General features: G+C 36.2%; 1 protein-coding gene and 1 long non-coding RNA gene across 2 annotated transcripts; both read left to right on the forward strand.

Annotated features, from left to right (window-relative positions):
• The first annotated feature begins 10057 nt into the window (after window positions 1–10057).
• On the forward strand, window positions 10058–10689 carry LOC110906468. Its single transcript, XR_002573841.2, has 3 exons — window positions 10058–10115; window positions 10314–10406; window positions 10530–10689. It is a non-coding gene; the product is annotated as an uncharacterized LOC110906468 (long non-coding RNA).
• Window positions 10690–22834: 12145 nt separating this feature from the next.
• LOC110923604 lies at window positions 22835–24840 on the forward strand. Its single transcript, XM_035984486.1, has 7 exons — window positions 22835–22947; window positions 23036–23218; window positions 23312–23425; window positions 23513–23981; window positions 24070–24172; window positions 24285–24395; window positions 24641–24840. Exons 4-7 carry the CDS (start codon window positions 23935–23937, stop codon window positions 24764–24766), a joined length of 387 nt encoding a protein of 128 aa, XP_035840379.1. The 5' UTR covers window positions 22835–22947; window positions 23036–23218; window positions 23312–23425; window positions 23513–23934; the 3' UTR covers window positions 24767–24840.
• Window positions 24841–24843: the final 3 nt, after the last annotated feature.

Genomic DNA, 24843 nt, shown 5'->3' on the forward strand with positions numbered 1-24843 from the left:
ATTTTGAAAGGTTTAAAGTAAATGGAAATTTATAATAATGAAAGGTTTAAAGTAAGTTGAAATCTATAAAAAGTAACTTAATACATATAATTGATATTGATAAAAAGTAAATTTTGGAACGTTTAAGTTAATCCATATAAATTAGTGCTAGTAAACTATTTTTTTTTTCACACAAACTAACATATTTATATTTATATAAATTAATACATATGAATTTATAAAAAAATAAATTGAAATTATATATTTTTATGCATTTAATATATAAATTATATGTTATATATATAATCTACTATTAACCATTGTGATCCATTAAAACCCAATACGACCATTAAAACATGTACGATTTACTATTTTCCATGTGATCCACTAAGGCCTATATAGTCCATTAAAACATGTATCATCTACCGTTGTCGACTATGATCCATGAAAACCTAATATGGTCCATTAATACATGTATGATCCACCATTGTGTATTGTGGTCCATTAGGACCCAAAATGGTTCATTAAGGCATGTATGATATACTGTTAGCCATCATGATCCATTAAGCTCAATATGGTCCATTAAGACATCTATGATCTACCATTTTCCATCGTGATTCATTAAGGCCAATATGATTAATTCAAACGTGTATGCTCTACTATTGTCATTTGTTATCCATTAATGCTCAATATGGTCCATTAAGACATGTATGATCTACGATTGACCATTGTGATCCATTAAGGCCCAATACGATTGGTAGCTAGTTTTGATTATTAGCACAGTTGACTATATTGTTATTGATGGACTTCATAATGTGCAGTGCAACTCTTATCTTTGAAGTGGAGCTGGTAGCTTGTAGGCCAAGAAAAGGTTCTAGGGTGGCTAGCGCCTTAGATGAAGGGGCTAGACTAGAGTAAGTTATTTATCAAACTTCATACACTTGTTCTTATATTAGCATCCTCAAATGGATCATGTTTAATTACTACTGAGCTGAACTTATATTTGCATGCTCAATTGGATCATATTTAATAACTAGTGAGCTGAAGTGGCAAAGGGAAATGGCTGCTGTACAGAAAGAAGTGTGAAGAAGCAAAGGCAGCAGTGCTGCTCGTATTCAAGAAGTGAGTATATGGACTGCTGCTCGTATTCAAGCAGTGAGTATATGGGCTCGAAGAAAACAACCTAGAAATAGCTCTTAGTGTTTGTGTACATTTGTTTCCCTTTCAAACTTTTATAGATAGGTTTTGATTAGAAGTTTGTCTTTAGTTAGTACTTAAATTGAAAACTTACGTATGGATTTTCGGATATTATTGTTAATATCATCTGGTTTCTAGATTATCTCATGTTTACTTCGGTTTTTATTTTACAAAAAAATTGAAAATGGCCACATAGAACCATAATAAATACGTGTGACCAAAGGTTACATAACTATTAGCCACGCTATTGTCACTTTGTTTTTTGTTTGTGTGACGGTCATGGGAAAAAGAGTTATGAGTGATTGAAGCTGAAAAGTTTATATTACAAAATTTTGTGTGGTTCTATATAACCATTAGCCACACCATAATCACTTTGTTTCTTGTTTGTGTGACTGAATGATACCAAACGTCATGGCAAAAAAAAAAGTTATGTGTGACTAAATGTTATACAATAGCCACACTTAAAAATAAAAGATAAATTCATGTGGCTTTACATATCTTTTAGCCACACCATCCTTATTTTATCCTTTCTATGTGACAGAATAATAGCATACGTAATGGGTATAATGAATATGTGTGACCAAAGGTTAGATAATAGCCACACTTAAAATTATAAAGTTTCATGTGGCTTTACATAATCATTAGCCACATTATCATTACTTTATTTTTTTATGTGACGGGATGATAGCAAACATCACGAGAAAAGTAAAATATATGTGACAAAAGGTTAGCCATACACAAAACTTCATGTGGCTTTACAAAACATGTGTGACCAAAGGTTAAACAATAGTCACATTTAAAATTATAAAACTTTATGTGTGAGTAAATGTTAGACAATAGTCACATTTAAAAGTACAAAGTTGTTTTGTGTGTCTAGAAATAGTTTTTAGCCACATTTATAGTAAACTTATGTGACTATTATAATAAAACAGCCACACTTACTGCGAGTTCATGTGGCTGTTGCTAGCATTTAGTCACACTTAATGGATGGAATGCTTGATTACAACAACTCTTTTTTGCCACATTTTTTTTAAATTGATGTGGCTAAAACAAACTTTTATGTGACTATATAATAGAAAGGACCACACTTACAATAAATTCATGTAGCTGTTGCAAGCCTTTAGCCACATTTATTGTACATAATGCTTGATTCTAGCAACAAATAGTGGTACCCTTTAGCCACACTTTTAAGTTGCTAAAGCCACTAAACGTGAATGTGACTGTATGATACTTACGATGACTCGACCTTTGATCACACTTGAGCTGGAAAAAATAAAGTGTGGCAAAAGGTGTTTGGTCACACTTTTTTTTTGTGTGACCATAAGCCTTTTTTGACGTACTGGTAGTTGTGTTCCTTTTTCATTTCCTTCCAATTTGAGCCTACAACAGCGGTGGGTTAGGTCAATTAAAGGGCCAACCAGTGATGGAAGAGATCGATGACATGACCATAGTTTTGGAGTGCTAGTAACGACGGTGGTAGTTAATGGTGAAACCTAGGGGTGTCAATCGTGTCAGCTTGATGAGTTGGTGGGTTGAAATGTTCAACCCAAACCCGGCTCATATTATTCGGGTCAAAGATGTTAACCCTAACCCGACCCGTTTAACCCATGTTTTTAAATGAGTCATATGAGTTGACAATTTATAAATGAGTTGTTAGGCTTTAAGCAACTTATCGACAATATGTTTAATGAAGAGTATAAGTGCGACAAATAAATAATATAATGTGTCAAAATAAACGTGGTTATAACTAACCACGTAAAATAGAAACGGAGAAAACAAAAACAAAAATATAAAAGATATTTTTCTAATGGGTCAACCCGTTTTTATACGGGTCCACCCAACATGACCTGTTTTTAAATGGGTCGTGTTAGTCGACCTAGACCTGTTTTTCGTGTCAGGTTGACCCAAACCTATCTTTTCACTGAAACCTATTTGATCTTCAAACCTAATAGCCAGCGCAAAGCAGCGATGGCATATATGTCCCGATCTGTTCTATGGTTGTAGATAGTGACATGCAACGGTTTCTTGAGAATTTTGGGCTCAAGCACGACTACCGCCCGCAACGACCTCCCGCTCTCTCTCATCCTCTCTCTACCTCCCCTCCCTCACTCTCTGTAGTCCATCGGGTCAAAATGACTCGCTTCTCTCTTCTTGCCTTTAAACTTTTATTTTAAATAAGTGTATAATTTGAATCAAGATTATAGCACGATTTGATTTAGGCCTTATTCGAGCTAAGTCCAATAACAAAGGTCAATTTGAACACAGGTCATTAGCTGGCTGCAATTATAATCTGGTTAAAAACAATAAAGAAAACGCCTCCAACATGTATTCATCAACACCGAAATTTTGATAAGGAATATTCGAATATATTCAGGTTAAAAAGATAAATAAAACGCCTTCAGATAGTTTCACTTTAACAACATGGTTACTACATGTGTATTATTATGTCTTATTAACAGAAACCATCAGTATAAATATTTTGTTACATGTTTTAAAAATCTAACATTGTTTCTTTATCAAACAACCCACAAACATAACTCTAGCAAGTAACAGAACTTGCATTACACTACGTTTAGTAGAACAAACTTCATGGTGATTACGGTTGGTAAATTTCCTGTATGAGGACATTTCATAGACTGTTTAATGATCAAGAAATTGATTGAACTGCGTACGAGGCACGCGTCTAGTTTGGGATCCATTTAAGAATTTGCCCACCAACAATCGATGAAATTCCCCAACTAGAGTTGTGAGTTTGTTTCATTATGATGAATGCATTTAGTCCGTATCGCAAGATGTGCCCACATGTGACACAACACCAAATACGGGTGGGTGCCCTTATTGAGATGCTAAGTCAGTTAAAAAAAATAAAATGAGTGTTAAGATTATGGGTGCATAACCAAAGGCGCTGATATGGCTCAACAAATATTGCTATTTGTCTTATTGTTTAAAGAAAGTATGCGACATCTTAATAGGTTTCTGCTCAACGGAGGAAGTTAGTTCGTCTAGCGATATGCCCTAAGGTCAGACAACACCAAATATGGATGGGTACACTTACTGAGATACTAAATCAGTTAACAAATGAAATGAGCGTAAAGGGCTGCATGGATGAGGCTTGCTTGCATCTAAGAAGGATGCTGATGCACCTCCTTCTGCCAAATGGGCAGATTTCCTTGACATGTTCGATGATTTAGTTAATTGTTTGAAGAATGATCACAAGTTTCTCTTTTATATCCTAAAGATTAAGACCATGAAAGAAGGATTATTGCATATAAAAGATGATGTAATTGTGATCATGGTTGTAAAAGTCCCGCCTAGGCTCCGAATACTCCACGAGTACTCGCTACAAGGTAGGCTGCCGAGGCACGAGTACTGGTCTCCCAGGCCAATTACTCCCCCAGTAATCTCCGCCTAAGCCGAGTACTTCCCGAGTACTCCCGAATCTCCGCCTAAGCCGAGTAATCTCCGCCTAAGCCGAGTACTTGCCGAGGCACAATTTGTGATGTAGCGTGTGTTATTACGATAACGAAGAGCAAAACACGTTCATTCTGCGAATACCCGTGTTGATCTTCCCCAACCCCCAAAATTCAACCCAAAGAGCACAGAAATTGAAGTGAAATTTGAGTGAATTAGATTGAAGTGTTACTAACCGCAAGATGGTTTGTGCACAAGGAAGTTTATTCAAATCATGAAAGTGTTACTAACCGCAAGATGGTTTGTGCACAAGGAAAGATCGATTCAAGACTCCGAACTAAGGAGGATGGCAGTTGTCGAACAGAGAGAAAGACAGAGGACTGTAGGGTTTTTGTGTTCACGGTTATGGTTATGAGAGGTTATACAATTAAAATGGTACGGGCCACAAGTGAACCTGGGCTGAGGGCCCCCTTTTTGGCGAAGTATCTCTTGGCGAAGGTCCTTCTTCGCCGTGTTGAGAGTGTGACGAAGAGTCAACCTTCGTCGGAGGTTGGTTGTGACGAAGAGTCAACCTTCGTCGAGTGGTGGTTGTGACGAAGAGTCAACCTTCGTCGAGTGTGTTTCTCAATCGGAGTAAAACATAAATATGTAAAGACTAAACATTTCACACTACTTAAGTTTCCATGTAACATTCAAACATAACAATACTTTAACATTCAAATGAAACTTCATATCCGAAACGCAGGAACGATCTGACTAGAAAGTTTTTCTCGGTGTTAAGTCGGGGAGAGCGGACTTGTCAGCTAACATAGGCAGTAAAAATGCACACGAAAGGAATTACGAAAACAGAGTTGTGAAACAAGTATTGCGTAGAGGAAAGACCTTGAAATATCGGGTTGTCACATCATCCCCAACTTGAAAGAAATTTCGTCCCGAAATTTGATAAATAATCCAAAACAGCGAGGTGTTAGATCAGGATGACTGTTTTACTCGTGTTCCACACAAGCACCATCGCCGACGCCTGATCATGAGTTTCTTGTCTAATGTGTTTGGGGATGATTTAAAATATATCTTTTGACCAAGAAACGGGAGTTACACCACATTCTTGAATTTTAAATCATCTTAGGAGCCAAGAACCTTCACTAATCCATTCCCAATCATCTGAATCATCAAATCATGACACCAATCATCATCCATTCAATCCTAATCCTAACCTAACCCTAACCTATCATCATCCATCCATCAAACCTTTCACCACCACAAATCCTAAACCATTTTCCTCCATACTCAAAGGTTCAAGATGTTCAAGTTCAAGCTTCCATCCACTGTTTATCGTATTCCATTCACCATGAGCGGCTAATTCTCGGAGGTTTCATCCCGGTGTAGCTGATTGTAGGTCTAGGGTTTGAACAATGTTCTTAGTTTGATTTTGTGACAAATTGAATTGTATTTAAATTAATTGATGATTGTCTTGCATTGGAACTACATTTGTGAATTGTTAAATGATTATAAAATTCGACTTTGCGAAATAAGTTCGTGTAATTATGCTTTATCATTCACAAGGTTTTACTTGTCCGAAGTAACGAAGAGCATTGCGGTCCGTTATACACGTTGATAGCAATTGGCACCTGAGCATCGTGATAGAAATCCGTTAATAACATATTCAATTGAATCGAATCTAAATCGTGTAGAAACCCTTGGATTGCAATTACCGAACCAGGTGTGAACCTTTAAAATCAATCGAACAAAATTCATATAAATTTTAGCAAGCTTCGTAAGTTGTGATAACCTTTAAAAATCAATCGAATCCATACGTAAACCACAGACTCTTCGTGGTTCGATTCCTTACTACCGCTACTATCTGTTTGAGGTAATTTGGGACTTATAATGTATCTTTGACCGGAGCGCGACACTTCCGAACAGTTATTATGAAGACCAAAAATGAAATTCACAATATACCTAAAGACGAAAAATTCTGATAAACTAGTAAATGGATAACTTTATTTGAATCAAGATAGATCAAAATGATATTTTTGTAACAGCCGGGCCCATTTTGACAAGCTCTTAAAATGCAGAGGGTGATTATAGTAAAATTCGTATTAGGGTAACCTCACACTTTCTATTTAAATGACCCTAACTCCATTTCCATCATAATCACCGCCGCACCCTTCTTCTCTCATCCATCGACATCCCCAACCATAAAGACGACATCTCTTATTCAGTACCAATGTATGAGCTTTTATTTTCATTTTATCTAATTTGATTTACCTCATAATCTTCCTTTACGTTTTTAATTTACGTTTTTAAAAATCATTGCTTGTTTTCAAAGTACCAATTTGGGAATTTTGGATTTAACTAATTTTAAAGACATATATGCTTTGATTTTGTTGGTGATAATGTAACATATATGCATACTAACTCAGATCGGTTTTCAAAATGACGAAATTCGTTAACAAATACATTTATCGGAATTTTGATTTTCTACATGCATGTTCTAACTCAGATCTATAAACAAATGAAGAAGAATTTGTCACAGGTTTTTTGTTCCTTATTTGCTGTGTAGTTCTAAGGATTTTTTGTTTTCTGCTTGTTTTTTTGGTTTTAAATGTTAGGTTTGGTGTTATTCACCCATCTCACCTCACAAATGGATTTGGCTAATCATTTTGGTGGAGACTATAACATGTTGATCGTTCATAGCGTCTCAAGGATCTCAAATGAGAAAGGTAAAATCCAAAGTCATTCAAACTACTTTAGCAAGTCCTAATTGAAAAAAAAAATCGGGATAGTCAAGGCCTATCGTAAAATTAAAAATTAAAAAAAAACACACTTGTTTAAGTCGCAAAATTAACGACCTCACTTGGTTCATTCACAAAATTAACAACCGTAGCTGTTTCTATTACTTCATTTTTAAAGCATCTAAACTCGTGATATAATGTTAAGTCTAAAATAGATTAATATATGGGTAGAAAGTTGTGGTTGTACAAATATATTCCTAGTCATATTAATCGAAATTTAATAAAAGCTCAATAGATGTAGGTGGAATTTATTGGGAGTTTCTACGATATTAATTGTAATAATTTTTGTATTTATTTATTTCAATTTAAAATTGTGTTATTAAGATATGCCTTGTGATGTTAAAGGTTTTTTTTTTTTTTTTTTTTTTTTTTTTTTTTTTTTTAATTTTGGTTACTCATTTGAGATGGATTTATATAAGTAGCATAACACATATCTATATATGTGATATCTTAATTTCATTTGTTTTTTGATTTTATAGATTTTTTTTTAGAATTTTTTGGATTGTTTAGAGTTTTTTGATTCTTTTAAATTTTTTTGATATTTTTAGAATTTATTTGACTTTTTAGATTTTTTTTAGTTTTTTTAGATTTTTTTTAATTTTTTTGATTTTTTAGAATTGTTTGTTTTTTATAGTTTTTTGATTTTTAAGAATTTTTGGGATTTTTTGATTTTAGAATATTTTGATTTTTTAGAATTTTTTTATTTTTTTAGAAATTTTCTGATTTTTTACAATTTTTTTGATTTTTTATAAATTTTTTTGATTTTTTTTATTATTTTTAAAATTTTTATTTTTTTTAAACGAAGAAAAACAGGAGAGTACTACGGCGAGGATTGTGGAAGTCGCAGTTGTGAATAGATATTTTCAAGTAGTAATTAGTTTAGTGATTTTATCTCATACTCATCCTGACCCACTTGGGTTTTATCTCATACCCCCATCCTGACCTACTCTTTTTTTTATCCACCACTTCATAACCTATCCTAACCTAGTGACTAATTTTGTTTGGCCCATATTAACCCATCTTAAAATTTGAAATACCCATATCAACCCAAAATGGAATGGATGGGCTTGTTTTGCCATGTCAATTAATGTTAATAATCAAACGTTAATATACATAAATACACATGCACAACCACACGCATGCACGTGCGCGCGCGCACACACATATATATTCTATTGTATGTTACTATGTTTGTTCAATTCATTTGCTAAAGTTAGTATCTTGTAGGTTTAAATTTGATGATGAACGTACGTGTTACAAAGAAGATATGATACACTTTACATAAACTTATACCTGATTCATGTATTATGTATTATTGGGAATTAGTTTCATGAAGCTAGCCTTGGGGTCAATTCTACTCCATCTGATTATACAAAGAATTCAAATGCATGTATGCTTGTGAAAGTGAGAAGGCTAAAATACTCTGTAAGGTGGATGAGACCGATATGGCAGAGCACCATAGAGTAAGAATTTTAGTTTATAATTTGGTATTCATATTAAATTTTGTAATCATATTCAAAATCACATTGAGTATTTTATCTTCCCGATACTGAAGAAAGAAGAGGCACATTTGTATACAAACATTAAGGTTTTAGTTCCCACCGTTGCTCTCTTTAGGATTACTATTTTAGATTCACAAAATCTTTATTTAGCTTGAAATATGATGAAACTAGGTTGCTTGTGATGGGGATCTTCATAAACAGATTGGGAAACATATATATTTTGATTGAGTGGATCTTGATAAAGTTCGTTGTTTTCGAATGCAAAATCAGACCTCTTTTGCTCTATTCCAGGTACAATCTTTTGTTATTATCATACATAATTCAAGTAGCATTTTGTAATGTGGTATTTTATAAATCTGAAGATTTGAAAATTTTACAGGAGGAAGTCGCTAGGAATTGGGTGTACTAGTGCAATATCAGCGATTTTGGCTGTGGGAAAAACGCGCTTATCAGACTTATCGCCATGTTCATCCATTGACACCTCAGGAAAAAGCTCTGCCAGTAAGCACTTTTTTACCTCTACCTTTAATATGGTTTTAATAGGTGTTGATCAGTTAATTACATAAACTAATAATGTTAAATACGGCAAAAAAGTTTCTCAAGTTGATCGAACCCTCGTTCAATATTCATCCTTAATATATTGATCTTCAGAATCTTGTTTTAGCGAATCTGTAATCATGAATCATATCAACTTGTATAATTCAAACTAAAAGTATAAAGCAAATTATGCATAAACTGACCACACCAAATCTGTTGTGAAGACACTATTTTTATGCTATTAATCAATGAATAATACCAGACGGCCTCCGTGTGGTGTTAATGATTAGTTTTTTCCTGAGTCTGAGTCTGAAGAGAAATATTGGGATCCCTTGCAGATGCCCTGTGGTCACAACTTCTGCTTGAAGTGCTTTGAGAAATGGGTTGGTCAGGGGAAGCGTACTTGTGCCATATGTCGCACTGCAATTCCTCTTAAAATGGCTAGCCAACCCAAAATCAATTCATCACTTGTAATTGCAATTGGAATGGCAAAGATGACTAGATCAAACTGCCCTCATGATTGTTATAGTTTTAGCATATGAAAATTCTAAAACGGATTCTAATCATATGCGTTGGATCATAATTTTGCAGCGATGAAAATGGAGCCCGCCCGAGTCCTTCGCCTGTCATTAAGGCGCTAAAGGATGCAAGTGATGTGATAGAGAGGAAGGGATCCCCATCTTGGGGTTATGATGTAACATTATCTAACTTGCATTTTTTTGTACAATTTATGTTTGTTGAGCTGCTACCAATAAGAATCACTTCTGCTATGTTAACTTCCAACTTAAAAACTGAGCCAAGCCGAGTTCAAGCTTAATTTTCTGATTGGTAGCTAGTTTTGATTAATAGCACAGTTGACTATATTGTTATTGATGGACTTCATAATGTGCAGTGCAACTCTTATCTTTGAAGTGGAGCTGGTAGCTTGTAGGCCAAGAAAAGGTTCTAGGGTGGCTAGCGCCTTAGATGAAGGGGCTAGACTAGAGTAAGTTATTTATCAAAATTCATACACTTGTTCTTATATTAGCATCCTCAAATGGATCATGTTTAATTACTACTGAGCTGAACTTATATTTGCATGCTCAATTGGATCATATTTAATAACTAGTGAGCTGAAGAGGCAAAGGGAAATGGCTGCTGCACAGAAAGAAGTGTGAAGAAGCAAAGGCAGCAGTGCTGCTCGTATTCAAGAAGTGAGTATATGGACTGCTGCTCGTATTCAAGCAGTGAGTATATGGGCTCGAAGAAAACAACCTAGAAATAGCTCTTAGTGTCTGTGTACATTTGTTTCCCTTTCAAACTTTTATAGATAGGTTTTGATTAGAAGTTTGTCTTTAGTTAGTATTTCAATTGAAAACTTATGTATGGATTTTCGGATACTATTGTTAATATCATCTGGTTTCTAGATTATCTCATGTTTACTTCAGTTTTTATTTTACAAAAAATTGAAAATGGCCACATAGAACCATAATAAATACATGTGACCAAAGGTTAAATAATAATCATGCTTAAAATTACAACATCATGTGACTTTACATAATTATTAGCCACGCTATTGTCACTTTGTTTTTTGTTTTTGTGACGAAATGATAGTGAACGTCATCAGTCATGGGAAAAAAAGTTACGAGTCATTGAAGCTGAGACAATAGTCACAGTTAATATTACAAAATTTTTTGTGGTTCTATATAACCATTAGCCACACCATAATCACTTTGTTTCTTGTTTGTGTGACTGAATGATACCAAACGTCATGGCAAAAAAAGTTATGTGTGACTAAATGTTATACAATAGCCACACTTAAAAATAAAAGATAAATTCATGTGGCTTTACATATCTTTTAGCCACACCATCCTTATTTTATTCTTTCTATGTGACAGAATAATAGCATACGTAATGGGTATAATGAATATGTGTGACGAAAGGTTAGATAATAGCCACACTTAAAATTATAAAGTTTCATGTGGCTTTACATAATCATTAGCCACATTATCATTACTTTATTTTTTTTATGTGACGGGATGATAGCAAACATCACGAGAAAAGTAAAATATATGTGACAAAAGGTTAGCCATACACAAAACTTCATGTGGACTTTACGAAACATGTGTGACCAAAGATTAAACAATAGTCACAGTTAAAATTATAAAACTTTATGTGTGAGTAAATGTTAGAAAATAGTCACATTTAAAAGTACAAAGTTGTTTTGTGTGTCTAGAAATAGTTTTTAGCCACATTTATAGTAAACTCATGTGACTAAATAATAAAACAGCCACACTTATGTTGATGCAGATTTTGTGTCCGATGCTTGTCGAATAGATTAGTTATTATTTTACGCTGAATTTGTAATAGTTAGTGAAACGGTCTATCGAACGTGTATAGACCCGCTCGTTTGAAGTGGTCAAACGAGAGGGTTATTCGTTTGACCGTGTGTGTTTGCTAGACAAATTATAGTTGTATAATGTTTGGTGTCGAAGGATAAGGCATCGAAGGATTGTGTATATCCTTCGATGAGCTCGAAAGATATCCATCGATAGATGAAGATGGACCTCGAAGGATATGTCATCCTTCTAGGTATATGTGTGTCTTTCGATAGCTGGATGATCGACAGATGATCTATCGATCAGTCAGTTAGATCCTTCGACCATACAACCTATGTTGGGTATAAATACCAACACTTTGTCATTTGCAACACAAGAGATTTAGAGGAGGTTTGAGACCTCACCGGGAGAAATCACCACTTGGTTTCTCCCCGGATGTATACTTCTTTGGTATTAGTTCGGTTATCATGTAATCGGGCCGACTTGTAATGTTTTACTACCGGATTAATACAAAGTTGTTTGTTTATCATCTCTTATCTCTTCCGTCTTTGAACATAATCATGAAAATCACGGTTTTGATCCCGAAACCCGGACCTACAATTGGTATCAGAGCCATGGTGCCCGATTTAGTAAATCTAACCGTTTACTAAGTCACATGTGCTCTAGATCTGTGATTTTTGTGCTTTTTATTCAAGATGTAAAAATGGTGAGAATCAAGAAAAACTCAGATCTGGACCCGAATATTCAGATCTGTGCTGAAACGAGTGTTGGGTTTTATGTTTTTCACCTAAGTACTCAAGTTATCATCATCAAAAATTATCTACAAAGTGTTTTCATCAATCTGCAGATTTACACAGCCTTCTGTGTTCTTGATGTTCTTGGTGTGTTCATACTTCGAAGGATCAAACTGATTTCGAAAGATCAATCACAACCTCGAAGGATCAAAACAGTACTTCGAAGGATCATTTATCTTTTCGAAGGGTCATCTCACAAGATTTCGAAGGATCATTCTTTTTCTCGAAGGGTCATCCTCACCGTTAAACAACTTCGAAAGATCACGTTTATCCCTAAACAACTTTGAAAGATCAGGCTTGTTGTGTATCGAAGGGTCATCACAACAGAATCGAAAGATCAGATGTTTTTCGAAGGGTCATTTCTTTAAAAGTTCATCATTCTCAACAACTTCGAAGGATCCAGATCTGACATGTGCTCGAAAAATCAGTGACATGTGCTCGAAAGATTTACGAAAGATCTGCTAATCATCTTTCGTTTGTATCAACCTACGAAAGATCATCTTTCGAGAGAAAAGAGCTGCTGGTTGTTATTGTATTACAGAGGAGAAGATGACAAAGATGATGTTGGCGGCTGTAAAATGAAGACTTCGACAGAATCCTTTTTGGCATCTAGGTCTTCTATTTTGTTGGATTCATTGATGGGCTCCACTAGATTATTCATGGTCACACTTTGTTTCATTTGGGCTTGCATCAAGGTTGTGAAGTGGGCTGAGTTGGTTCTTCATGGACTTAGTAAATGTTTGTTGAAATATTATAGAGTTATTGAGCCCAGTCAATAATATTTGGAAAACATCAAGTCTTCGTAGCACTCATCATTTTGTCATCCACTCAACTGTTAGTGGACTTTTATGAAAACAAGAACAAATTAAGTCCTCATGGAAATCTTAATTGGGCTTCACGATTTTTTTTTGGGTCTTTGTGATGGTCAGTGGATTTTTATTCAGATTTATCATTATTAATTGATATTGGGCCTATTATTTTTGGTTGTTGATAATGATAAGACATGGGGTAGTGTACCCGTTTTTATTCGTGAGTTGCAAAGTGGGGTCGGGTGTTCGTGAAGTTTAGTTGAATCGCGCTTCTAAATGTCAACGCCAAATCCTTACGGGTTCGGGAGCGCGAGGGGTGATGCGGCATGATGAAAACAAGAGATGATGGAAACTTGATTTTTGAAAAATGTGGGGTAGTCACGGTTACCGATGCAAATGGCAAAAATGGTGACGCGACTATAATGGGCCAAAAACAACACGATATGTTCACTTCCGCACGTCAATATTTATGATTGTTACCGGTTATTCGGAAATGTTCGAAAGCATTTTGTTTATTGTCATATTCTCGCATTTGAAAACGAACGTATGAACCTGGAACGTCTATACCGGTCCTAACGAGTTCACAAAGTCTTTGGAGGGATACAAGTCGGATCCTACGGGGTACTAGGCGAAATTTCTTTATCAACTAGAATATGCAACGAAGAAATCTTTTTGTTTATTGTCATATTCTCGCATTTGGTAACGAATGAATGAACCTAGAATGTTAATACCGGTCCTAACGAGTTCACAAATTCTTTGGGGGGATACAAGTCAGATCCTACGGGGTACGAGGGGACGTTTTTATTCAACTAGAATATGCAAAGAAGAAAGTCGTTTTCGTGATTTTTCGGAACCGAGAACATTCAATGAAGATTGACGACAGTTCCGCTCAGTGGAGGGAATTGGTGAACAGTTGACGACAGTTTCTTTGAAGTGGAAAGAATCTATTAAGGTTTAGAGATTTTACCAAAGAAATGGGGGGATAAAAATTTTCATATGTTAAATTTCTTCGGTAAATTTCTAAACGCAATCACAGGTGGTAGAGTTTGTGATTTTCTGGTGGTACAAACGGTTCTGCGTGGAATGTTTTGCACAGACACATATTTGAGGATTTTAATTAATTCTCCAGCCAGCGTGAAGAGTTTTGCACGGAAACATACAGGTATCTAAAGTCGACAGTAGTTTCAAAGCACTGTTTACTGAAGACCTGGGGGAATCTCTATGAAAGTTGATAGTTCAAGGCTGAAGACCTGCAGGATTCGGTTTTGGGCTTGATGTTTCTTTGGGATTTTACAGGGATCTGGGGGTAACTCAATTCGTTGAGTTTGCAAACGATGTACTTGGTCAAGCTGACTTCCTGTTACTGATGCTGAAGATCCGTAGTGCATTACGTGGTCAACTTCACAAAGGCGAGACAATGAGATCTGGATGTAGTTCAACTAAGCGTGCTGTTTGGTTGAGCTTGCAAGGGATACACTTGGTCTAGCTGACTTTCCTGAGTGTTGATGCTGAAGATTAAAGTGCATTACTTGGACGATTCCACAAAGACGGTTTACAGAAGACAGTTCACCAGAAATCTCTATCAATGTAGTATGCTTGAAGATCAAGACTTGATGCAGTTTCTAAAGAATGGAACCCTTATCAAATGCCGGTTGGAGTATTGGAAGATCAGCGGAAGATCGGTTAATTGAGCCTTTTGAGGAAATTGCACAACACCCAACACGGATACGCGTACTTTGAGGGGGAAATATTATACAAGGAGCGTCAAGATACTACTTACCTACTACTTACCTGGATCATCGGTCAAGGGGGAATTTGTTAACACAGAGAAGATGAATACTTGACTGAAGATCGATTGCAGTTGCATTTTCAGCATTCGACAGCAACGGACAAGGGGGAATTTGTTGATGCAGATTTTGTGTCCGATGCTTGTCGAATAGATTAGTTATTATTTTACATTGAATTTGTAATAGTTAGTGAAACGGTCTATCGAACGAGAGGGTTATTCGTTTGACCGTGTGTGTTTGCTAGACAAATTATGGTTGTATAATGTTTGGTGTCGAAGGATAAGGCATCGAAGGATTGTGTATATCCTTCGATGAGCTCGAAAGATATCCATCGATAGATGAAGATGGACCTCGAAGGATATGTCATCCTTCGAGGTATATGTGTGTCTTTCGATAGCTGGATGATCGACAGATGATCTATCGATCAGTCAGTTAGATCCTTCGACCATACAACCTATGTTGGGTATAAATACCAACACTTTGTCATTTGCAACACAAGAGAGTTAGAGGAGGTTTGAGACCTCACCGGGAGAAATCACCACTTGGTTTCTCCCCGGATGTATACTTCTTTGGTATTAGTTCGGTTATCATGTAATCGGGCCGACTTGTAATGTTTTACTACCGGATTAATACAAAGTTGTTTGTTTATCATCTCTTATCTCTTCCGTCTTTGAACATAATCATAAAAATCACGGTTTTGATCCCGAAACCCGGACCTACAACTTACCGTGAGTTCATGTGGCTGTTGCTACCATTTAGTCACACTTAATGGATGGAATGCTTGATTACAACAACTCTTTTTGCCACATTTTTTTAAATTGATGTGGCTAAAACAAACTTTTATGTGACTATATAATAGAAAGGACCACACTTACAATAAATTCACGTAGCTGTTGCAACCCTTTAGCCACATTTATTTTACATAATGCTTGATTCTAGCAAGAAATAGTGGTACCGTTTAGCCACACTTTTAAGTTGCTAAAGCCACTAAACGTGAATGTGACTCTATGATACTTACGATGACTCGACCTTTGGTCACACTTGAGCTGGAAAAAATAAAGTGTGGCAAAAGATGTTTGGTCACACTTTTTTTTGTGTGACCATAAGCCTTTTTTGACGTACTGGTAGTTGTGTTCCTTTTTCATTTCCTTCCAATTTGAGCCTACAACAGCGGTGGGTTAGGTCAATTAAAGGGCCGACCCGTGATGGAAGAGATCGATGACGATAGTTTTGGGGTGCTAGTAACAACGGTGGTAGTTAATGGTGAAACCTAGGGGTGTCAACCGTGTCGGCTTGATGAGTTGGTGGGTTGAAATGTTCAACCCAAACCCGGCTCATATTATTCGGGTCAAAGATGTTAACCCTAATGAGTTGTTAGGCTTTAAGCAACTTATCGACAATATGTTTAATGATGAGTATGAGTGCGACAAATAAATAATATAATGTGTCAAAATAAATGTGATTATAACTAACCACGTAAAATAGTAAAACAGAAACGGAGAAAACAAAAACAAAAATATAAAAGATATTTTTCTAATGGGTCAACCAGTTTTGATACAGGTCCACCCAACCTGACCTGTTTTTAAATGGGTCAACCAGTCGTGTTAGTCGACCTAGACCTGTTTTTCGTGTCAGGTTGACCCAAACCTCTCTTTTCACTGAAACCTATTTGATCGCCAAACCTAATAGCCGGCGCAAAGCAGCAGCGATGGCATATATGTCCCGATCTGTTCTATGGTTGTATATAGTGACATGCAACGGTTTCTTGAGTATTTTGGGCTCAAGCACGACTACCGGCCGCAACGACCTCCCGCTCTCTCTCATCCTCTCTCTCCCTCCCCTCCCTCTCTCTCTGTAGTCCATCGGGTCATAATGACTCACGTCTCTCTTCTTGCCTTTAAACTTTTATTTTAAATAAGTGTATAATTTGAATCAAGATTATAGCACGATTTGATTTAGGCCTTATTCGAGCTAAGTCCAATAACAAAGGTCAATTTGAACACAAGTCATTAGCTGGCTGCAATTGTAACCAAGTTAAAAACAATATAGAAAACGCCTCCACCATGTATTCATCAACACCGAAATTTTGATAAGGAATATTCAAATATATTCTGGTTAAAAAGATAAATAAAACGCCTTCAGATAGTTTCACTTTAATAACATGGTTACTACATGTGTATTATTATGTCCTATTAACAGAAACCATCAGTATAAATATTTTGTTACATGTTTTAAAAATCTAACATTGTTTCTTTATCAAACAACCCACAAACATAACTCTAGCAAGTAACAGAACTTACATTACACTACGTTTAGTAGAACAAACTTCTTGCTGATTACGGTTGGTAAATTTCCTGTATCAGGACATTTCATAGACTGTTTAATGATCAAGAAATTGATTGAACTGCATACGAGGCACGCGTCTAGTTTGGGATCTATTTCACAATTTGCCCACCAACAATCGATGAAATGCCCCAACTAGAGTTGTGAGTTTGTTTCATTATGATGAACGCATTTAGTCCGTATCACAAGATGTGCCCACATGTGACACAACACCAAATACGGGTGGGTGCCCTTATTGAGATGCTAAGTCAGTTAAAAAAATAAAATGAGTGTTAAGATTATGGGTGCATAACCAAAGGCGCTGATATAGCTCAACAAATAGTTGCTATTTGTCTTATTGTTTAAAGAAAGTATGCGACATCTTAATCGGTTTCTGCTCAACGGAGGAAGTTAGTTCGTCTAGCGATATGCCTTAAGGTCAAACAACACCAAATATGGACGGGTAACCTTACTGAGATACTAAATCAGTTAACAAATGAAATGAGCGTAAAGGGCTGATGCACCTCCTTCTGCCAAATGGGCAGATTTCCTTGACATGTTCGATGATTTAGTTAATTGTTTGAAGAAAGATCACAAGTTTCTCTTTTATATCCTAAGGATTAAGACCATGAAAGAAGGATTATTGCATATAAAAGATGATGTAGTTGTGATGTAGCGTGTGTTATTACAATAACGAAGAGCAAAACACGTTGATTCTGCGAATACCCGTGTTGATCTTCCCCAACCCCCAAAATTCAACCCAAAGGGCACAGAAATTGAAGTGAAATTTGAGTGAATTCAAAATTCAAGTCTGATCTTAAAACTTACAAGAGAAACATATAAATAAGGACATAAATTCGAAATGGGCCACAAAAAGGCCTTGGGCCAAACACAAGCCCAAAAACAAAATGTCCAAAACACTTCAAAAAACATAAAAACGTAAATAAATAATAGAAATAAGCTTTTTTTTTTTTTGGCCCGGACGATGAACAAACCGCCGTAGGAGTTTGTAGCAAGATGGAGCTCGTTCTCACGATTGTTTCGCCTGGTCGCACGCACGCCCAAAACGGACCCCGTAGCCCAAGTTAGACCCATTTTAGTGAAGCCCCTTTTGTTACACGATCTTGGGCCTCCAAATACAAGATGACCCGCTTCTCCACACTCGGACCCGCATCAAATTGCTATTAGCCTTTGAGTGTTGAGAGTAATTGGATTGGTTATATTTAATGTCCCATCAAGAGAAAAACTTGGAGTAGAAGAAAACTTGAGAGATTATTGAAAACAGTATTATTAATGTTACCATTTAACAACTATTCTTAGGTTTTGGGTCTACAATGATTAATAATATTCAAGGCCACTTATATGCATAAAACATTCAACAAACAGGAAAGCAAAAATCTAATTAGATTGATAGACTTTTAGCAAACTTAACTAATCTAAAGGCTTTTTTCCGTTCGCTTTCTTCCTGTAAGAACTTGGGAAGTGAGATTTGAAAACTCTCAATGCTTAGCTTTTCTATAACTTTCAGGCAATGTAGATTCCATATGATTATTACTTTACCTTTGTATGTTTGATTTGATAACCTATTACTTATGTATGTTAGAGTTCTTCAAATTGAGAGAATAATGATATGTATTTTCGTATGATTAGTGTTGTTAGGCCCTAAAGTGTGAGACTGACGCATCAAATTGACACAACGAGCTATGGTTATGAACTGGGCCTTACCGGGTTAGTTTATATTAGATTGTGGACCTTTATAGGTCACTTGGGCGAAGCTTTAGGCCATGTGGGCCAAGCAGGCCCAAGGGGAGCCCATGTAGGGAATTGGGCTTGTCTATGTATATAAACAAGTTTCTAACTTGTTTTAGGGTTTGAATCTCTTGGAACCTCCATAGTTAAGAAATTCTAGAGAAACACAGAGTGGGAGGCGATTTGGTTGTGAGCACTTGTACTAGACGGTTTTGCTAATTCATAGTAATAGAATCGTGTGCAAGTGTTTAAAGGTGATTCGATATTGTTCCTTGTTCTTCATATTCATATTTTTAGCTTTTCGTGTTTATTCTTGAATCATATCAAGTTTGGATTCCGCACAAACTTGGTGTTGTTTGATATCATTGAAAGATCCGGTTAAATGGGACTTACAATTGGTATGAGAGCCTTTAGAACCTCTTTCTAAGCTCGGTGTGATATCAAAGATTCAAGAATTTCGTTATTTTTGGTTCGGTGTCGCGTTCTTCATAGTGTTCATCAAAATTTTATCAAAAGTTAGTATATTTTGGTGGTGTTTGATCTTTTGAAAGTTGTTACAAGATAAACGGAAATCTTTTGAATTTTTTTAAAAGTATTCATTATTATCTTTCCAAAGTTATCAAAATCCCAAAATTTTCGTGATTGATATTTGACTTTTGAAATCTTGGTTGGAAAAAAATTATTTGTTTCAGTTTTTTTATCCTTCCATAACACATTCCACTGTTCCGACTCCACCGACAGCTTTCTGAGTCGCAACCTTCAACAAAACAGGTCTCGAGTCAATCTATCCCATCATCTTCATCAAATCGAGTCGCAATTGTTGAGTTCAACAGCGTTGATAACAACAGGTCTCGAGTCACATCCACAGGTCTCGACTCGTGCCGTTCCAACTCGCAAACGTCGTTCCGACTCGCAACCTCTGTATATATCACCTCCCTTCCACACCGTTTCGAGTCGCAATCATAATCTTCAACATGGTCTCGACTCTTCATCATCATTGTTCTTCATTTCAGTCGCAAACTTAGTTCTCAAGTCATCAACACGGTTTCGAGTCAATCATCATTTGGTTCCGAGTCACGATTTCGACTCATCTCGTGAGGTCTCGACTCATCAAATTTCAGTATTATCATCAACTGGTCTCGGCTCACATTAACCTCCACGTTTTCAGGTTTCGACTCACATCATAACTGGTCTCGAGTCAGCAGCTTTCAAGGTCTCAGGTCTCGATTCACAAGATTTTGAGTTCACTTCACAGGTCTCGACTCATCTCTTCGAGTTATCCACAATATCTTTCATTACTGGTTTCGATTCCATTTATCATCTTCACTGGTCTCGACTCATCTCGCAATCAAGGTTTCGACTTCACATCCTTTAGACAATCTCGACTCACTCACTGCTCACAAATTCAGGTCTCGACTCACTGGTCTCGAGTCATCTTCTTCCCGAGCATTCTCGAGTCGCAACCTCGGTTCCGACTCGCAACCGCATCCACCGTTCCAACTCGCAATCATCTCAACCGTTCAACGATTATTCACCTTCTCGACGCAACCTCCGGTTACCTTCACCAACACCATCCTCAATCACCGTCATTCACCGTCTCCGGTCTACGTCTATGTCATCATCATTGCGGCTGTATTTAAAATTAGGGTTTTGGACGGCGGATAAACGAAGAAGAAGATCAGTGTTTTGTAATATTAATAATCATTATATAATTATTAATCAATCATTACATAATCATTAATTATAATATATTAATATATTAATAATAATAGTAATAGTAGGTATTCTTATATAATAAAATATATATATATATATTCTTAAAATAAAAAAATAAAAAAATAAAAATAAAAAAAGAAGGAGGAGGCTTGTTTTTTGGTTGTGAAAAGTTTTGACAGGTTTTGAGGTGCGGATCAGAAAGCGGGTTCACTCGATCACGTGCAAAATTCAGAAAGTTAGCGAGTACACGGGTTCTCGTTTGGTTTGTGTTTTGAGGAGAAGAACAAAAGTATCACCTACCCACCGAATTTATGGCATTCATCACTAAAGAAGAACTACTTTCCGTCTTTTGCACTCCTGAATGTAGGGGCAGAGTAGAATATTACCGTTACACAACGCTTAGCTAATTCAAGATTATCAAGACATAAAAAATAAAAACTTTACTTTATCAAAAAATGGGAAACTTTATAAAGAAAAAATTGAAGCTCAGCGAAAAGACATCATCAAACTCAAGGATGATGTAAATGTAAAAGCAACTCAACTTTTATATGTTCAGGAGAAATTATGCACTGTGCCTAAAGAACTGGAGGATATCAGAGATAGATATCAAATAAATGAACTCAATATTAAGAAATTTGATTCTTCCAGCAAACTAGTTAAAAACTTGTGTGATCAACAGCTCGCATATAAGAAAAAGAAAGGGTGTGGATTGGGTTTCAATCAGGCTCCTCCTCCTTATAATGACAATTATACTTATTTACCTATGACTGAGGAGGAGCTAATGAATGAAAGTAAAATGACTTATGGTCCCAAAAACAATAAGTCATCATTTAATGGCAGACCGGTTGAGAAACAAGAATCTACTTCGGTAAATTTTGTTTCAAAGGGTACTTTTGATCCTAATGCTTCGTCTTCCCCTGCAGATGAAGTTAAAGTTGAAGGTTTCGTTGGAGATGAACAAGCATCAAATTCTCATGTGTGTGACATTTTTGGCTCGTTTTTTCACTCTATGATTAATTTCAGGTCTGATGATTTGGGCGAAAACGTTGATGCTTGCATAACAGAGACTGAATCGGCAAACGAAACGAATGAGCCAGCTGACCCATCTAATTCCAAATGCGAATCACCTGAAGAAGCTGATTCTGAGAAATTGGAATCAGTTGATTCTAGTGAATTCAGCTCAAGGGTGTCATGTGTAGAACCGTCTTGTGCTAATAATTCGTCTAATGATTCGGCAGAAGTTTCTACTGAAGTTTCTGGTGTTTCATTTGATAAACCAGAATTCTCCGATTCTGTAAAAGCTAACGACATGAAGGAAGAAGTGAAGTCTAATGTGAACAAGGCTCTAAGTATGCAAGATGAACAATCTGAACCTTCTGTTAGTGATGAAAAGGTTCAGATCAAGCAACAAGAGCCGAAGCGAGTAGGTAAAGGGCGCATAAAGAAGAAGCCTAAACATCAAAGATGTAAGATCGATTTCGACCTGAATGAGTCGTTCGGAAGAGCTCTCGTACGTTTCAGAGGCTGAAACTAAGAAACGAACTTGAAAGCAACTTGAAATACACTTTAAACCTCTTGTACACTCAATTAACAGTGTTTACAATGAGAGGAAATACCGACAGCACTTCGGTATCAATTTGCCTGACCGTTACAAATGAATCCGTCTGAACCCTATCTATACTACTTTAATAAGGATATAGGAAGGACAGAATGGTAATTGAACAATGTGTTGAAAACATCCTCAATGCACAATGTACAAGTCTTAAGGCATAAAGAAACACAATACTTTTACCCTTCACCCGGATCCATCAAGAGCCGTCCATTTTCTTTCACTTTTTCACACGGATCATAATCTGACGGCTGTTTATGTGTTCACACGGATCCACATTTCCCATTCCTTCTCTCTCACAACTCAGATGTCTCGCAAAACTCCAGATCCTCTCTCTCTCTCTCTCTCTCTCTCACTCAACGACTCAAGAACATCATGCCAGATCTCTCATCAGATGCCGTTTCATGACAAGATCATTGAAGGTCTGCAACCTTTGTTCTAGGAATCTTGAAAATCTTTCGTTATTACAATTTTCTGTAATCATTGTGACCACTATCGGTTGTAATGCAGTGGTTCCGACACCTGAGCTCTGGTGGAGGAGACTAGGGTTTCGGCGAAGATAAAGCCATCGGAGGCTGAACCACCGGTGCAGGTATCATCTTCATCATCTAAACTATCATTGTTGGGAACATGGATGCCGTTTATTGTTTACAATTAGATCCATTGGCAGCTATTGAACCATCTTTCTTCAAGGTGAGAACAAGTTTATCCTATAACTTCTTATTTTTGTTCCACCAAACATTCTATTTTTGTTCCAGCAAACATTCTTATACTTGTAAATTGGAGGTTGAAAACCCAATTAATTGAGATGTACGATAGATTACCGGTCGGAGCGGTTGCAGGCGGAACATATCCAGCAATTGGAGTGGATACAACCTGGTTAAGAAACAGGGCTCGAAGGTAGTAATATAACAATGCAGATTTATATGTTTATCTTTTATTTCACTCTGAATGATATGATTTATAATGTTTTATTTTCACTTGTAGGCGGTATACCTTCCATAAAATGGTCTGGTGTAGATGGAGAGGATAATGTTTTAATTATTGATTTGCTAGGACCGAGTCTTGAGGACCTGTTTGTGTACTGTGGGAGGAAATTTCAATTGAAAACATCTGTGTGTAATTTAGTCGTTACGGTGCCTAAATATCGGCGAAACACTTCAGATCTGCTTTTTAGAAGTTGAATTCATGTTTTTATTGAAATTTGTTGTTGTAATGAACGCGATTAGGTCATTTGAAGCGAGAATACCTAGGTCGATTTGCTTTTGGTCTACATGATGTATTGAGGGGTATTTTAGATCTAAATGGTCAAAACATTTTTTCATTGAATAATCACGGATACATAATCTGTTTACTGGATGTAATTTCTGTAGAAGCAAATTTGTAACACTTTTGTTTGTTTCTTTTGGATGTTACAGAAGACAGCAACTATTGATAGTACCGAACTTCAAAAGGGGTAAGTTATTTATGATTAGTTCATTTATGTTTGTAGTTCTTTTGCTGTTGGGCGTTTTTGTAATTATTTTTTATTTAAAATTTGCAAGGAGTGAGCCCCCCAATGAGTTTATACAAGCCAAAAAGCATTATACTGAAGCTCTCATTGACGGGCGAGTGCATTTTAAACTTTTTGATGACTACTATGTCCAGGTAAGTTTTTTGTTGGATGTTTGACATTATATTGTTTTGCGTTATTCAACATATATAATATTACTTAGTAAGTTAGCATGGTTGATTAAGATTAATCTTGTTTTCTCTCTAGGCCGGTGAGGGCGAAGATAATTACATATGCAGAGTTGTTGAATCACTAGACCTTCATGGCCACATCGCCAATAATCTGTTTCTATCATTATATAATGAAATCCACCAGGAGGTAGAAATGTAACTTAATTTCTTTATTTCTGATCACCTTGATCTGGCACCGGCTAAACTTTTACAATAGGATCTGAGATTATATAATATAATAATATAATATAACATGACTCAGATATAATATGCTGTTGGTCAGTGATTTTATCATCATATAGTCTTTATTTCTCATCATCACAGGTCCACAACCAAATTTTATGTTCCTCTGATTATGCCATGTGAATAAATTAACTTGTTTTTGTTGAACAGATTGCTGTGATGGTAGTGACGAGTATGATGGCAAAACCAGGTGCAACAACACCTGTTGGGAGGCTGGAAAAGCAACAAGAGAGAAAAGGCCCGGATTTGACCACCACAAGAAAGCCGGTGCCATGAATGCTTTGGTATGAACTTATCTTCATAACTATCATGGATTATACTTTCAAATTCATTTTCTTGATTGCTTTTAACTT

Source organism: Helianthus annuus, chromosome 2, assembly GCF_002127325.2.
Source record: "Helianthus annuus cultivar XRQ/B chromosome 2, HanXRQr2.0-SUNRISE, whole genome shotgun sequence".
In the NCBI taxonomy this organism is placed as follows: Eukaryota; Viridiplantae; Streptophyta; class Magnoliopsida; order Asterales; family Asteraceae; genus Helianthus; species Helianthus annuus.